General features: G+C 46.7%; 2 protein-coding genes across 2 annotated transcripts in view; one reads left to right on the top strand and one right to left on the bottom strand.

Moving 5' to 3' along the window:
* The window catches only part of KBTBD12 (kelch repeat and BTB domain containing 12), a gene marked incomplete at its 3' end in the record, with an annotated part of 42,119 nt that extends 37,092 nt beyond the window's left edge, over window positions 1–5,027 (bottom strand). Inside the window, exon 1 of the mRNA XM_082638949.1 lies at window positions 1,441–5,027. Within this exon, the coding sequence (XP_082495075.1) occupies window positions 1,441–2,510 (1,070 nt within the window). The 5' untranslated portion in view covers window positions 2,511–5,027. The remainder of the gene's footprint in view (window positions 1–1,440) is intronic.
* Window positions 1–16,731, top strand: part of MGLL (monoglyceride lipase) — a 253,365-nt gene that overhangs the window by 45,626 nt on the left and 191,008 nt on the right. The window lies entirely within an intron of this gene.

Below are 16,731 nucleotides of genomic sequence, written 5' to 3'. Positions count from 1 at the left end.
AAGAAGGGCACCCAGCCAAGAGCAAGTAGGAAACAAATGTCAGGGACCCAGAGGATCCGTCCCAGGAGAACCATGGCCCCTTTCCCACAAGCACCTGAGGGCCTGTACCTGTTGCTGCTCAGTGACAGCTCTGTCACCACAGGCAGAGGGCCAGTCACTATCCAGGGCTTGTGCTCCCGCCCCCACTGCTGGGAAGAAGGGACACTTGCTCAGCGTGTGAAGGTGACAGCGGGACGGGCCGAGAGCCTGAAGCAGGTACTGCAGTGAGGCGAGATGACAGGAAAATAGCAGACCTCTCATTCTTTCTCTGTCCCCACTTTGCGGTCGAGAATCACTTACCAACTGAAAAGTCTGAGAAACCTTGCTATGAGGGCCCAGAGAGGGGAGGGAGTGCAAGGAGAGCTCCGGGACCTACACGTACAACTCTTATTCACCCAGGTAGATTTAAGGGTTGAATTCTTGCTGGGTAACAGGAAACAAATCCTTTTGTCCTTACACACAACACCTAGACATACACTACTTCTTAGCAGGTACTCCTGTTGCTCTTACAGTTCTAGGATTGAAGAATTCTTAGGCTACAAACATTTTACACTATTAGAGGTTCAGGAAAGACCCACTCATTAAGGGTACAGAATGAAGGACTTCCCTGGTGGCGCAGTGGTTAAGAACCCGCCTGCCAGTGCAGGGGACATGGGTTCAAGCCTTGGTCCGGGAAGATCGCACATGCTGTGGAGCAACTAAGCCCGTGCACCACAACTATTGAGCCTGTGCTCTAGAGCCTGCGAGCCACAACTGCTGAGCCCACAAGCCACAACTACTGAAGCCCGCATGCCTAGAGCCCATGCTCTGCAACAAAGAGAAGCCACCGCAGTGAGAAGCCCACACACTGCAATGAAGAGCAGCTCCCCGCTTGCCACGAGTAGAGAAAGCCCGCGTGCAGCAATGAAGACCCAAGACAGCCCAAAATAAATAAATTTAAAAAAAAGTACAGAATGAAAACTGACAGATAAATAGTACTTTTTGGTCAAGAAAAAGAATTACTTATTACTCTGAATTGTGAACTAATAAAAGTCAGTTCAAAGGCGTCAGTGTTAATAAACTTTGCTTCTTGTTAAAAGTTATATTCAGCTCTTCAAAAACAAAGCAATTACAGCATATGAATAGTGAAAGCTAAGAGTGAAAATATACAGAGGAATCATAAAGTATATACATTTAACCTATGCAAATTTAACTATATGTCCTTAATAATGAAAGGGAGAGAAAAAGAATCTTAAAATGTGGGTGATTTCGTTACGCATTTCACATCTATGTAAAATAGGTGATTACAGGGTAATTCTGACTGCGTGTAATTTAAGATGTGATCACTCAGAAGTACTCCGGCTGCTAATGTCAAAGCAAGATAATTGCAACACAGTTAGACGTATATGGCTAGATACAAACCTGTAGATTTCAACGTTCTTGCTCCTTTGTCTGGAGAGTTCAGAGGCACTTGCTTCTCCGGCCACAATGACGGTGTTGTTTTCCATGACGACACCAGTACACACAGCGCCTAAACCCTCCCCATACTTGGGAGACGAGATGAAATAGGTCTTGCGCGATGCAGGATCGTAGCAAAAACTGGCATCTCCGTAGTTCCTGTGTCTTGACCTGATTCCTGAGGAATTGTTGCCAATGCACAGCAAAAGACTGGTAGTCTCCATGCCATAACGAAGATTGAGGGAGTGCTGTTGAGGGGTCTTGATGGCTTTGAATGCGGTTTGAATGATGTCAATGCAGTTTGCATCACACAGAAGCATTGTGTTCCTTTTCAGGGCTTGTCTTAAAAAAGAAGGATTTACCAGTTGCAACCTAACGTGCTTCAGAAGTTCCACGAGATGCTCTGTGCGCAGTTCTCGGTTATGATTTACCCATCTCAGAACTAGGTCCAGAATGCTCTCCTCTCTGGATATGTTCAGGTCATCTGATTTAATAAGTGTCAGAAATTGGTGCACTTCAATTTCTAGTATCTCTTCATGTAAGCTCACCTCAGCAAAGTGCTGATATAAATACTTCTTCGATTGATCAGCTAAATCCTCAGCTCCAATCTGCTTTGCAAAATGATAGATACCCAAACAGTTCGAGGCATCCATATGGTCCATCATATACTTCTGACACACACTGAAGACTTCCTCCATCTGCATAAAATAGGCGGCCATAGCCACAGTCTGTACATTGGCATTACTGATCTCCAGAGCCGCATGGTACATATAATTTAATATCACCGACACACTTTCTGCTGTGATGTCATAAAGTACGACTTCCCTCTGAGTACACTCAAGTAGTCCACAGGTAAACATCGCTTTGAAATAAGGACTAAATGCAGCCAGGACCAGCCTGTGGCATGGGAATTTCTCCCCTTCTGCGATGAGTACAACATCAATCATCTCTGCTAGTTCTTTCATGTTCTTAATTTTATTCAGTAAATTCAAGCTGTGTTGGTATTTTTCTTTTCCCTCAGTCTTGCACTCCATGGTGTCCTCTCCAGTGTTTCTAAGTAAGTCTTCTTTAAATGTAGCTTGATTCTTGAGGTCCTGTTTACATGTCTGATTACTCACCAAGCAACAGAGATGTCATGTGACATTCCTGAAGGAAAGAAAACAGGGAGTTTTCTTCTAGGAAAAAAAATTCTCTGTAATTTAAATATGCAGCATTAGTTCTAAGAAGTATTTATAGGTAAATATTATTCATTCCAAGCAGAGTAGTTTAGCATTAAGACAACTACTTTGGTATCTAAAAATAACGTTGTTGATTGTAAAATTAAAAACAGGAAATTATTAACCACTAACAATATTTTCCTAATTGGCCGCAGAGATTTTTCTAGCGGAGGCTGGAAAGTCCTCCCTCCCAAGGTGAATGAAGAGAAAAGGGATAAGATGAGCGCCTTTCGTATTTCCACTTCCAGTTACCAAATTCAGCTGACCCACAGATGGAGGATACAGAGGCATTAGGAAGCATCCTCTCTGAGGAGGTGCGACATCACCGAAAAGGTTATGTGCACCGTCCCCCAAAATGCACCCAAATGCTATCAGCACCAATCTGAAAAACCACAAGGGAGGGGGTCTTGTAGGCTGGCTGAAAAAAAAGTCCACTAAAGTTCTGCTCAAACTTTGCTATGTGGCAAATAATTCAAAACAGTGCTTTGGAAAGCGCAACCAAATACGTGCTGATGTGAGAATTCACAATACTTGAAACTTACAAGTAAATCATCCTAATCTTAGAAAACACGCAAAAGTCCTCCCGTTTCTGCCCCTCCTGCTCGGCTTCTCTCTCTTCCCTGTCTCACAGAAGCAGAGGTGGAATCACTTCTTGCCTGAAAAAGCACTAGTCTAATTAAAAATCTCTTTAAGCTGGTTGTCTCAGCTTCCCCTTCCCCAGGGAACTGCAAACAGGATGTTTCAAGGAAGCTAATTATCTCTTTTGATTTAAAGAACACTCCTAGAGCCAGAAGCCTTAATGGGAGGAGCGGATCTCAGTCTCTGTCACCCTGTCCAGGTCTAATGCGGCTGTAAGTCGCACGCAGCGAGAATAAACCCCGATGGTAGAAAAGTCAGCGCGAGGAGCTCAGAAAGGCAGGGAGGTGATAATTTCAACACTGTGAAAGCAAAATCTGTCAGCCGTGAAGCTTATAAATCTTCTAAATTTCTGTGATCCTGTAAAGGATTAGAAATCTCATATGTCTCAGTGAGACTTGGCACTTTTTCAGTGTTGAATTAAAGTTCATTTCAGGAAACAAATGTTAAGCATGATAGGAATGTTTAATTATATAATGGCAAGTGTAAGTCCTAAAAATCACTGTGCTGAAGGGTGTGGAATCATAACAACTAGCCAGTCTTGGAATCCGTATACTTGAAATAGAAATAAAACCCTCCTCGCTGAATTTTCTGGCATTAATGGCTCAGTTTTATTTCAATAAGAACTTCAGACTTTCTATGCGAGGGTTTGCAGGTTAAAAATGAACGTTTGCTTTTTCGCTTTATTTGTTTTAGATTTTTACAAAGAGAATCCAATTATGGGTAATTAAGAGGTCATTATATTCTGAATTCTCCTACAACACATTATGACTAGCCCGAATCATATTATGTAGGCTTCTTTACACATAAACACATCAATCAGCTTTATAGATGACAGCTGTTACTTCAAACTAAAAAAGGTAAAAGCTTTCTTATTAGGAAATAAATATTTTAAAATTTCTATTCCATTTGTACTGATATACAAGAATCCCTCAAAGGGTACCAGTACCCACAATGCTAGAAGGCCAGGGGCAGCTTCCAGATCGGATCACGTGATCTAACACAATGCAGATAGTTCAGACTCATTAGTTCTTGATGTTGCTGGAAAGAAACCAGACGCCGGGGACCCAAGTGTTAGGACTACAGCCTAGGATTTTGTATCTTGAAGGCAGGAACCAAGCTACCCTCGTTGAACTTTTTAGCATAGGGCTAGTTTAATGAAAACATAAGTGGCATTAGTTTCAAAGAGAGGTTAAAAATGAAATACCTAGTACATTATGGACTGGTTTTCTTGATAAACATGTTATAGGTAATATCTTATACACAACTCTATAGTGGACAGTGTTGGCTTTCTCCCCACATCCAGCCTGCCTTTCCTTGGTGCCACTGGGGTGGGACTGACTCCCTTTCTTCTTACCACTGAGGCTGGTTCAGGGGCTGGTGGGAGACCTGAGATTGGCCCGATTGGAGTGAAGCTCAGTCTCTGGTTCACTGGTTGGGGGTGTCCACGTGTTACAAAGATGAGAGGTCTGGATCCGCTGCAGCCGTGTCCCCATAGCCAGCATGAGGACAAAGCCAGTACAGGAAAGAAGGCAGAGATTTCAGAGCAGTGGAGCTTGAAACATGCCTTATATCTGTGTTTTTCAGTTTTGACAGAGAAACCATTCCCCTCATTGTTTAAGCTCGTTTGAGTTGGGAGTGCTGGTCCTGGCACTCAGGAGTCCTCACTAGTGTAAGTGGCATGTGCAGAACTAATGAGACAAGGTTGCTTAAGGTAACTGCAATTATGTATTGTATAAAGTTTCACTTTAGGTATATTCTTATATTCTCTATTATTACACTGTCAAGTAAAAGAACTGTAGAAACTTCTAATTATGCTCATTTCTCCTTGATAGAAGGCAAAAATCCCTAAGTCAGCTCTCCTGCATTTACCTCTTCTCATTAAATGGCTACAACATTTTACAAGCACACGAACTGAGTTTTGAGCCCAGTTCCATCTGACTCTAAGGTCTGCACTCTTAATCACTCCCTCTAGAGCAAGCACCAAACTAGGGCCAGAGAGAAAACATCTCAGGCTTTGTAGGGTTTCTGTCTTAATTCAGCTCTGCCGTTGCAATGCAGAAGCAGCCATAGATGATACATAAGCAAATGAGCATCACTCTGTGCCAAAAAATTTGTTTTACAGATACTGAAACTTGAATTTCATACATTTTCACATCTTCTTTTGATTTTAAAGAGCCATTTAAAATGATAAAATTCAGGGCTTCCCTGGTGGCGCAGTGGTTGAGAGTCCGCCTGCCAACGCAGGGGACGCGGGTTCGTGCCCCGGTCCGGGAAGATCCCACCTGCCGCGGAGTGGCTGGGCCTGTGAGCCACGGTCGCTGAGCCTGCGCGGCTGGAGCCTGTGCTCCGCAACGGGAGAGGCCACAACAGTGAGAGGCCCGCATACCGCAAAAAGTAAAATAAAATAAAATAAAATAAAGTGATAAAATTCATTCTTAGCTCATGGGTGATATAAAACAGGCAACGGGGCAACAACTCCTGTGCCACTGTCATAAATAAGTCCACTTTCTAGATTATGTCTGGTGCCTAGTCTCCAATTCTCTGCTTAACTCCAGATGAAGAGTTTTGAGAAGGGGAACAGTCACATTCCTATTTTAAAAAGATCATCTGGTGTCCCCAAGATTCCCAAAGATAAATCGATTTCTTGAATAAATACTTTACTTGGGTACAGTTTCTCTGCCCCAAACGCTGGCTTTAACAACAAAAAAAAATACTTTTAAAAAGGAAATAACTGTTTCAAACATTCAGAAGAAACATTTATGAATTTTTTAGATGGGCACATATATTTAAGTATCCCTTCCTTCTAATTGCCTTTTATAAAACTCTTGAAAGCTACTCTAATTGCTGTGGATTTACAGACCAAATGAATTTACTGGTGTAAATCCTGAGAGATACCTGGTCAGTTAAATTAGCCACCATACTTCAGTAAGCATTCTCAGCATTGTTCCTTGTATACGTAAGGTACACAGAAGATGCTGGCATTGCAGATGGGGCTTTTTTTTTTTTTTTTTTTTTTGCGGTACGCGGGCCTCTCACTGTTGTGGCCTCTCCTGTTGCAGAGCACAGGCTCCGGATGCACAGGCTCAGCGGCCATGGCTCACGGGCCCAGCCACTCCGCGGCATGTGGGATCTTCCCGGACCGGGGCACGAACCTGTGTCCCCTGCATCAGCAGGAGGACTCTCAACCACTGCGCCACCAGGGAAGCCCGCAGATGGGGCTTTGAAGTGAGATAGTCCTGGGCCTGAATCTCAGTTTAGCCACTGCTTTCTGTCATCCTAAAATTATGTAACCTTTTTTTAAAAAATTAATTTATTATTATTATTTTTTAATTTGTTGGCTGCGTTGGGCCTTTGTTGCTGTGCGTGAGCTCTCTCTAGTTGAGGTGAGCGGGGGCTACTCTTTGTTGCGTTGCGCGAGCTTCTCATTGTGGTGGCTTCTCTTGTTGCAAAGCACGGGCTCTAGGTGCCCGGTCTTCAGTAGTTGCAGCATGCGGGCTCAGTAGTTGTGGCTCGTGGGCTCTAGAGCACAGGCTCAGTAGTTGTGGCGCACGGGCTTAGTTGCTCCGCGACATGTGGGATCTTCCCGGACCAAGGCTTGAACCCGTGTCCCCTGCACTGGCAGGCGGATTGTTAACCACTGCGCCACCAGGGAAGTCCCATAAAATTATGTAACCTTTCTGAACCTTGGTTTCTGCATGTGTAAATTGGGGTTACTGTATATAAATAAAGTAGTTGGATCAGTCTTTTGTATCCAGGTGCTCACAGTGGGGTAGCAGAGGGTAGCTCAGAGGTTCGGAACGTGGGCTTTGACTTCGGTTCCTGAGACCTGGGTTCTGATACCTCGCTCTACCATTTACAGCATGAGCAAGTTTCTTAGCCTCTTTTTGATTCGTTGCTTGGAATTAGTTTTGAGAATTATATAAGAATAGTTGGGAGAATTAAATAAGGCCATGCATGTACAACATGTAATTTGCTTGGTAAAGCTGAAACTGGATACACCTGTACAAACATTTTTTGAACAATAACAATGTTTGGGTTCATATACAAACTGCTTGTGGGTACAGACACAGCTCACAAATAAAAGAGCTGACAGCAACTTTTTCTTGTAATGAGGGCACAGAGGGCATTCTCCTTTCATCAGCAAAATAAAATTGTATAAATGTTCTCAGGGATATCAATGGGAAGTTATTCTCTGCTCCAATTTATAGAAGACTGAACTGTGCATTCATATTAATAATATGAATATGTGAATAATATGAAACCCATAATAATGGAGAAAAAATGAGTAGCAAAATTAAATATACATCACAAGAATAAAACCTAATTACTTTGCAAATCCAAAATGCAGTTTTACCCATGTCCAGTATACTTAGTTTTAAGAAATGGATTCCTATAAATTTTAATGTGCGGCTTCCCTGGTGGCGCAGTGGTTAAGAATCCGCCTGCCAACGCAGGGGACATGGGTTCGAGCCCTGGTCCGGGAAGATCCCACATGCCTCGGAGCAACTAAGCCTGTGTGCCACAACTACTGAGGCTGCACTCTAGAGCCCACGAGCCACAACTACTGAGCCCACGTGCCTAGAGCTTGTGCTCCGCAACAAGAGAAGCCACCGCAATGAGAAGCCCGCTCACCACAACAAAGAGTAGCCCCTGCTCCCCACAACTAGAGAAAGCCCAAACACAGCAATGAAGGCCCAACACAGCCAATAAATAGCTAAATAAATTTATTTAAGAAATAAAATGAAATTTAAAGTGGCATAAAAATGTTAGTTTACTTAAACTACCAATGTTTTGCTTTTACAATGTTTAATTTTATAATCTTTATATTATCTTTAAAGTTGCTACTTTTTCTAAATGATTGATACATGACCATGACTCCATGTTTTGCTGAAGTTAAAACTAGTTTAAATTCATAGCAGCACTGTTTGAAATAGTAAAAATTTGGAAATAACCTAAATATTAATTAACAGGAGAACAGATAGACTGTAGCATAGTCGCTCAAGAGAATATTGTACAGCAAAAAAAAAAAAAAAAAAGAATGAACTAGAGTTACATGTATCGACATGGATGAATTTCACAAACATCAGTGTGTGAAAAAGACTAAAAGAATAGGTGCTGCCCACCGCTGATATCTTCTTTAAAATATGCAAAACAATACTATATATTCTAATAGAGTAAATGTAGGTGATATATTATAACAAAATAAATATAAATGGTGAATCTGGTAAAGGGTCTATGGGAGTGTTTTGTCCTACTGTTAGAACTTTCCTGTAAGTTTGAAATTATATCAAAATAAAAAGTTAGGGGTGCTTCCCTGGTGGCGCAGTGGTTGAGAGTCCGCCTGCCGATGCAGGAGACACGGGTTCGTGCCCCGGTCTGGGAGGATCCCACGTGCTGCGGAGTGGCTGGGCCCGTGAGCCATGGCCTTTGAGCCTGCGGGTCCGGAGCCTGTGCTCCGCAACGGGAGAGGCCACAACAGTGAGAGGCCCGCGTACCGAAAAAAAAAAAAAAAAAAAAAAGTTAAATTGTATATTCTTTAAGGGTATGTACAACTGTAGTGGAATATAAAGAAATGAAAGGTAATTCTAAACACCAAGTTCGGGACAGTGGTTGCTTTCAGGAGGCGTGGAAGCGAGGGCACGCAGCTGGAGGAGGGTGACAAGGAGTTTCAGTTGCGTAATCAACGTGTGACTTCATCAGCTGCATGGCGGGAACCCGATAACATACTTTATTATTCATTAGGCCTTTTTGCATGTCTTAAATATTGCATAAACTAAGTTTAAAATTAAAATTGTATTAACATTAGAGTAACTTATAACTTTGAAAACCTAACGTATTGGGTTGGCCAAAAGTTTTGTTTGGCTTTTTCCATAACATCAAAACCCGAACGAACTTTTTGGCCAGCCCCATACAGTGTAAACCACATCAATGCGTGTACATATAGAGAGAGAGACAGACAGACAGGCAGACAGGATACGTAGATACATTGAGAGTTTTCTTCTTAACCTGTCAAAGTGTAGGCAGCCCAACTTATGAGTCATTGGAAAACACAAATGCCTACAACCTGCTTCTCCAGTCTTAATGAGAACTGCTCTGAGAGAAAGGCAGAAACAGTTCCTTCCTACTTGTGCTTTGGTGGGAAAAGAAGTTACTGGATTCCAGAATTAGTGTGAACATTTTTTTCCCATAGAAATGTTCAGTATGTGAGTAGGTCATAATATGAAGTGATAGAGTTGATCAACAGCAAAGCCTTGAATTTTATCGACCAAAAAAACTGAAGACCTGAGAAATTACTTGGTTAGGGTCCTACATTCCAGCCTAAAACCCCCTTCAACAGGTTTTGGTTGGCAAGCCAAGGAATGTCAACATGACGTCAGTGATGCCTCAGTTCCAAAGCTTAAAACACAGCCCTTCTGTAAGTTGGTGACCCTCATGTATGAAATCATTTAAAAAAATGCCTCAAGCCTGTTTGCAGCAGCACTACCCGTCCTCCAGGCATTAGGAGGCCCTTCCTAACCCGGCACCTCCCAGCCCTTCCTGCCCCGTCTCCGGACTTTCCCTCCTCATATTTTCCGATCTCTTAGTAGTACTGAACCACTCACTATTCTAATGCTATGTGGCTACACATGTTGTTCCCTGTGTCTGGAATATTCTTCACCTGCTTCCACCTGAAAAAATGTAACTGGCTCCTCAAAATTCAGCCCAGACGTCACTTCCTCAGTGAAGCCTTCTCTGCCTTTCCTTGCTTGTACCTTGAACACGGTGGTTATTGCACCATTGTTGTGCAATTTATTTACGCATTCGCCCTCCTCGCCTTTCACTGATGCGCGTATTGAGGGTAGGGGGTCAGGTCTTAACCCTTTCTGTACTCTTAGCGTCTCTCTGTGACAGTGCCTGGCATAGAAGAGTTGCTCAAGACGGTTTGTGCAATTAAATGAATGCTTTGCTTAGTCCTAAATTACAGGTTCATAACTTTTTTTCTTTTAGGTTTTCTACATGTTATTAACCACTGTCTTGAAGATATTTTGATTCTTCAAGCTGCTATCCATTTGTCCAAGTCAAACAAATCACCCAGAATCATTAACTTGATTTCCTTGCCTACAGCCTGACACATTCTGACACCCACTTCTCCCATCCTCAAAATTAATTCCCCGTCACCACTGCGCTCAGGAATTTGGCCCCCATTCTTAGAGAACTGAAGCCAGAGATAGCAAATTGGCTGCTCAGACTTTTTTTTTTTTTGTAAATTAATTGTCAACATGCAGAGCTGAAACATTCCAGCATCTATTGAAAAAAAAATGCAAGATAGGGCAACAGCGGTTTCTTAATTCCCATGGCGACAACCACCAGCAGGACCTGAGAAGCCCCACCTCTCAGATGGCACATCTCCTCCCCATTCCCAGCCCCGCCTCCCCGCCCTAATGGAGACCTGAGAGTCAGTCCTCATTTATATAATTTTTCTCACCCCTGTCGCTTTAGTTCTCCTACAGCATTTACCTTGGTGACCCCTGACTTTTCCCATTACTCCCCACACCCTAGTTTGCTTCAGCATCACCATCTTGTACAGACCCTGGCTGAAAATGGCTCAGGACACCTGCCCCACCCTGAATGCACTCTGAGTCTCCCCGGAGCTTTGGAAAATACTGGATTTTTTGCAAAGTAACAATCCGCTCCACACACCTGGCTTTTAATGACGGCCAGGATGGAGATAAAGCTAAATAAGGCAAGTTTCCTTTGAAGAGCTGACGTTTTGCATTCTTACCAGAGCCTTTAACATGCATCGAGCTCGTTAGTTACTCTTAAGAATCCCGCGGGGGTTGGGGGCTGGGAAACGCAGGGCGATTAGACTCCTCGGTCTACAGTTCAGAGAGCGGATCCTGTCGAGTGCCGGGCACTGTCCTCGGTTCCTGGAGGACCCCGGGACGGGCGGACACAGGCGCCCCCTCCACGGCCGCCAGGGCCGGCGAGGGCGGCCCAGGACCAGGCGGTCAGGGGCGCGGGGCTGCACGCGCGGCGGGGGCGCAGGTGCCGGAGGGGCCTCGGGTGGTCCCCGCAGCCCGGTCACCGTTACTTACGCGGGGCTACCCCGACGGGAGGCGCGGCCGCACTCGCTCCGCAGGGGCTGCCGCAATGGCGCCGCGACCCGGCCTGGGGCGCCTGACCTGCTGGTGCTGCCCAATATGGGCAGAGCCGGCGAGCGATATAAATAGATAGACGGCGCGGGGAGGGGGCGCGGGCGCCCGCGGGCAGGAGGCGGCCTGGCAGCTCCGCGGGCGGACAGGTGCTCGCCCTCCGCGCCCACCCTCCCGCTCCGGGCTGCAGGGACTACGCGCCGCAGCGCCTGCGTGTGTGTGTACATGTGTACACGTGTGTACAGGTGTGTGCACACGTGTGTGTACAGTGAGTGCGCAGGTGCAGGGCATCAGTGCCTGAGGCTTCATGCTCAGCACCCGTGGGCACGGGAGGGCGGGATTCCAGCGGTTGCCACAAACTCATTTTTTGGGTCCTTAGTGACGGTTCTGGCCTGAAGGGCTGGGAGCACTGTGGCCTGTGCCCATCACATGGTGCTCCCCTACAGAGCGTCACACTGCAGCCAGGTGTGCAAACCTGTCACATTTCCCCACACCCCCGAAAGCTCCCAGAGGCCAAGAGCTCTGTCCTGTCCACCTTGGCGGCCCACTCACATGCTGGCTGGGGCCCTCCAGAGAACGGATGGTCAGGGAGCGGTCACTGATTTGGGTGATGGACGGGCAAAGCTGGTAAGTGACAGGAAGGAGGGCCTTACCTGGTATCCTAGCTCCGCTCTGCCCCTGGAAGCCTCATGACCTCCTGTGATTAGCTCAGATTCTTGGAGGACAGCAGACAAGACCGTACTGCACCTGGCTCACACCCACGTTATTAGGAGGCTGAAATAGGAGAGCCAGTAGGTGTGAAAGTGCTTTGATAACTATCACGTAACCCCAGTCATTTTCTGCTGATGAGGCAGGTATTATTAAATGCAGACTCCTTCTCCGGAGGTCTTGAAAGGGGGCAGAAGCCCACCTCTTACGGATGGTGCTGACTGGGTCCTGTCCTGAGGCAGAGACAGGGGCGTTTCTTTTGGAGGCTCTTCTGCTTTAAGAATCTGTCACAGGGGGACTTCCTTGGTGGCGCAGTGGTTAAGAATCCGCCTGCCAATGCGGGAGACACGGGTTTGAGCCCTGGACCGGGAAGATCCCACGTGCCGCAGAGCAACTAAGCCCAACTACCGAGCCTGTGCTCTAGAGCCCGCCAGCCACAACTACTGAGCCCACATGCAGCCATAAATAAATAAATAAATAAATACACGAATAACTAAATAAATAAGAATCTGTCAGAGGGAAGCTGGGGAAGGGAGGTTCTGTCTGTCTACTAGGCCTCACCTGCCCACTCCTGTGATGACAAACCACCCAGAGAGCCCAGCCTTGGGGCACTCAAGGCTGCACACCACTTAATCTAATAGATTTCAGGGTTTTTGAAAGGTCACAAACCCTCTAGGTGCCAAATTTCTCTCCACATCCCGAGATTATTTCGTCTCCCCCAAGCAATGAAATCCTCACATCCCGAGTCTATGAATCGTCAAATCTCGCGGGAGGCAGAGTCCAGGCACACGAACTGTTGTCTGCTGTTGCTTTATTAAGCCGTGGTTAGTATCTCGCGTACCGTGTGGGTCAAGATGTATAGGTTCAGCTGCTCTAACAGAGAATTCCAGGGATAGTTCCCTAACAGGAACGAAGGGAAGTGTTCCTTCATACGGTGCCTGGTGGAAGGGCTCCAAGGCTCCTCAGGCAGCTCCACAGTCACTGCCCCGGGCGCCTCCCCTCCACCCTTCTTACTCCACGTTCCCTAGAGTACTGCCCTGGTCCACATGCTCCAAGACAGCTCACCACCACCTCCAGCTGGGAGGAACAGGAGAGGGGGGAAGCCTCCCCCCTTTAAGGACACACCCAGAAGTCACTCTTCAGATACCGTTGTCCGTAGCTTAGTTACACAGTCAAACCTCGCCCATGGCGGTGGGACTGGGAATTCTAGTCTCTCCTGGGTGGCCAGTAGCTCCGTTATTTACATGATGATCCAGCCGGCAGTCTTTGCCCTACACATTCTCTGTAGATTCATCAATCCACAGACGTTTATTTCACCTCCCATAAAACCTTGCACCACTCCTTTCTAGCCCTGGTTTCAGGTTTAGTTTTGCATTTGTTGGTGTAATTGTGAGATCAGTGGCCCTTCTCCCCACGAAGTGAGGGCAGGGCTGTATCTGTTTCTGCTCACCCTTGTGCCCAGAGCCTGGCACCAAGCTGGTGCTCGGTAAATGGTTGCAGACCCAATGGATGCGCATAATTAGGGAATTAGCTCCCAAGTCCAGCTCAGATGTCACCTCCTCCATCTATCTTTCCCAGAACACATCTCCAGCAGAATGACTGACGCCACTGTCTGTGTTCCCAGGGCCCCCCCCCCTCTGCTGTTGACAGGTAGCATTGGGCCCATGGCCTGATGACTGTGGTTTTGGGTCTCACATGCTGCTGGGTGGTGGGCACCTCCAGGCAGAGAGTGGCTGCTCTCATCCCTGCATCCCCTGAGCTCAACAATGGCTGGCACGTAGGAGAACCTCAACAACTTTGTGTTGACTTCTTTTGTGCTTGAGAACAGTTGGCTTCTATAGGGAGCAGATGTTTCTGCTTTCCCCTTCTCTGCTTTTGCCCACCACTGCTCAGGTAGCTCCTCTCTCGAAGCATTCTTTAATTAAGTCCCCAGGCCTTTCCTTCCACCTGCTGGCGCTCACACCACATTGCACGAGAAAGGCTGGGGTTGTGCAGGGTGCGACTCCCCAGTGACACGGTGTGGTCCCAGCTGCTCTCTGAACTCCCAGCCGAACTCCGGATTTTGTCCTTTCCCATTATCGGGGTGTTGCCATTGGAAGAGTAATGCCTCCCTTGCCATCTGTGCATTTGTGTAGTCATTTAACAGACATGTATTGAGCAACTATTCTGTGCCAGGCATAACTAGATGCTAATGAACAGCTGTGAATAAAACGGGCTTGGTCCCTGGAAGAATATACTCTGTTGAGGTGACAGTTAATCTCTCAGCTCTCCCTTCTTCCTCTCTTTCCTTGGATGAGATGGTAGAAGCCATGAGATCAGAGGTGAAGCCGTGTTGGAGAGAGAGAAGCAAGGGGATCAAAGACACACCCAGGCTGGGGATGGAGGTGGAGGAAGAGAGGGCGATGGAGAGGAAAAGAATACTCCGTGGATAAAAGCAGCAGGAACGGACAGAGAGCATGGCTGCAGAGGAGGAAGTGGTAGGAGGAGCGTCAGATTGTGGGAAGAATTAAGAACGAAGACCAGACCCCAGGATCTGGCCAAAACGTCACTGACAACGGTGGCAGAGTGAGAGCTGGGCTGAAGTAGGAACAGGCCGCAGCCCTTCAGGGCTTAACATAGAGAGGCTCAGCCGTCTTCTGCTTCTGCGGGAGCCCTGCAGGTGTTCGCAGCATCCAGGTGGCTGTCCTCCTCTGCTTAGCTGTTAGGACACCTCCCCGGTGGAGGCTCTGCCTAGTCCCCTGGGTGTTTGTTGGTCTCCAGACAGAGGGAAAGAGTGGGGGAACAAGTGCACAGCAGATTTGTGGGGATCAGGCCTGGAAGAGGCACATCTCAGGCCGCTCACTCCCTTTGGAAAGATGGAGGCCACACGGTCCCACCTCACTGCGAGGGAGATTGGGAAATAGAGTCTCGCTGTGTGACCAAGGGAAAGGGAAAAGGATTTGCTAGACAGACGGCCACGTCTGTCACAGACCAACTGGAAGCAGAGACACTGGGTGCAGACCAGCACTCGTGGAAGCCGGATGCTAGTCTCTCAAGAGTTTCCAGAAGACAGAGTTCTAAAGCCATTAGAGCTGGTTTAGAACCATTTGGAAATGCTGCATTCCATGTCCCTTTGGGGAGAATCAAAATACAGTATTAAAGGCTCTAATGAATCCTGCAGTAAAGAGGCAAGGCATTTCCTAACCGTTCTTGACTTTGGGACCTCTGGGTCTGTGATGTGAATATGGGTTCCCATGGGACACACCTGGGAAATGCTGATTGAGCAGAAGGAGGCCTTAGGGTAACCTGAGGATGTGTTAAGATAGAAGCTTTAAGTCTGTATAAAGACAAAAACCAAGACAGCCTTGGAAAGGGGGAGGCTCCAAATGTTAGAGGGGAGAGAAGATGCAGGATCTAGGCTGGAGAAGCAGAAAGGAACAGAAACCAAAGTGGCAACAGAAATGCCAGCTGTCTTTGCTGGGTGCAGAGAAATCGACTCAGTTCCTGGTAGGAAGCGTGAGACCCTCTGGCTGATGGAGGGGCTGAGGGGAAGCGGGGGGTCTGAGAAGACGCCATCTAGAAGGAAGCTGTGGAGAATCCTTAAAGGACTGCATGTCTCCACTTTTCCGAAGAATAACGGGTGGAAATGGGAGGAAATCTCCTAAGTATGTTTTATAAGTTAGCCCACAGTTAGATTTGTAGATGAGTAAGCCCCTGTCTCCCGAACCTGATAAAGATGACTGTAAAAGACGTGATGACGGCTCTCGCCCGCTCGCGGACCCTGTCTCATCTCACCCAGTCCTCTCACGTGCTGGAGCACTGACTGCTTCCCAGCAGGTGGTGGTCCTGAGTTCAGGGGGCTATGGTGGGCTTGCAGTTTGCGCAGTGCCTTTGCTCGTTTTTCCATTTAATCCTCACACCACCCAGGAGCAGGATGAGTCTCAGGACAGCCAGTGGTGAATGGCAGGGTGGCACAGTGAGCATGTGAGGGACCTGGCTTTGGACCACCCACCATCATTCCATGTCTGTTATACCATCTGTCTCATCATCCACTGAGATAGGGTCTCTACAGGGGTAATCAAGTTAGGATGAGCTCATTAGGGTGGGCCCTAATTCAGTGTGACTGGTGTCTTTAGAAAAAGGAGGATTTGGAGACAGTCTTGCACACAGGGAGAACACCGTATGACTATGAAGACAGCTGTCTGTGATGGGGAAGAACAAATCGGACTCCATATTGGATGTGTTTCTTTTAACCTTTGTATTCTATGGCTTTTGCTAAAAGTTAATCACTAAAGGGACGTTGCCTGTAGGCTTAAATTCTACATAATGGCCCATCTCCAGGGAACCCTGCCTCTTCCGGGAAGGAAGAAATTAACACTTCCCCTCCGCAGTCTGACCAGAACTAGGACTTTACCCCCTCCCCTTTCAGTATAAAAAAGCAGCCTGAATTCTAACTCAGAGAAGATGGGTCTTTGGTACACTGGTCTACCATCTTCTCGGTCTGCTGGCTTTCTGAATAAAGTCGCTGTTCTTTGCCCCAACAACTTGTCTCTCGCTTTATTGGCCTGTGTGGCGAGCAG

This window comes from Mesoplodon mirus (genome assembly GCF_964341445.2).
Source record: "Mesoplodon mirus genome assembly, chromosome: 12".
NCBI classification, from domain to species: Eukaryota; Metazoa; Chordata; class Mammalia; order Artiodactyla; family Ziphiidae; genus Mesoplodon; species Mesoplodon mirus.
The sequence above is the reverse complement of the archived record's forward strand: the minus strand, read 5'-3'. Positions and strand labels throughout refer to the sequence as shown.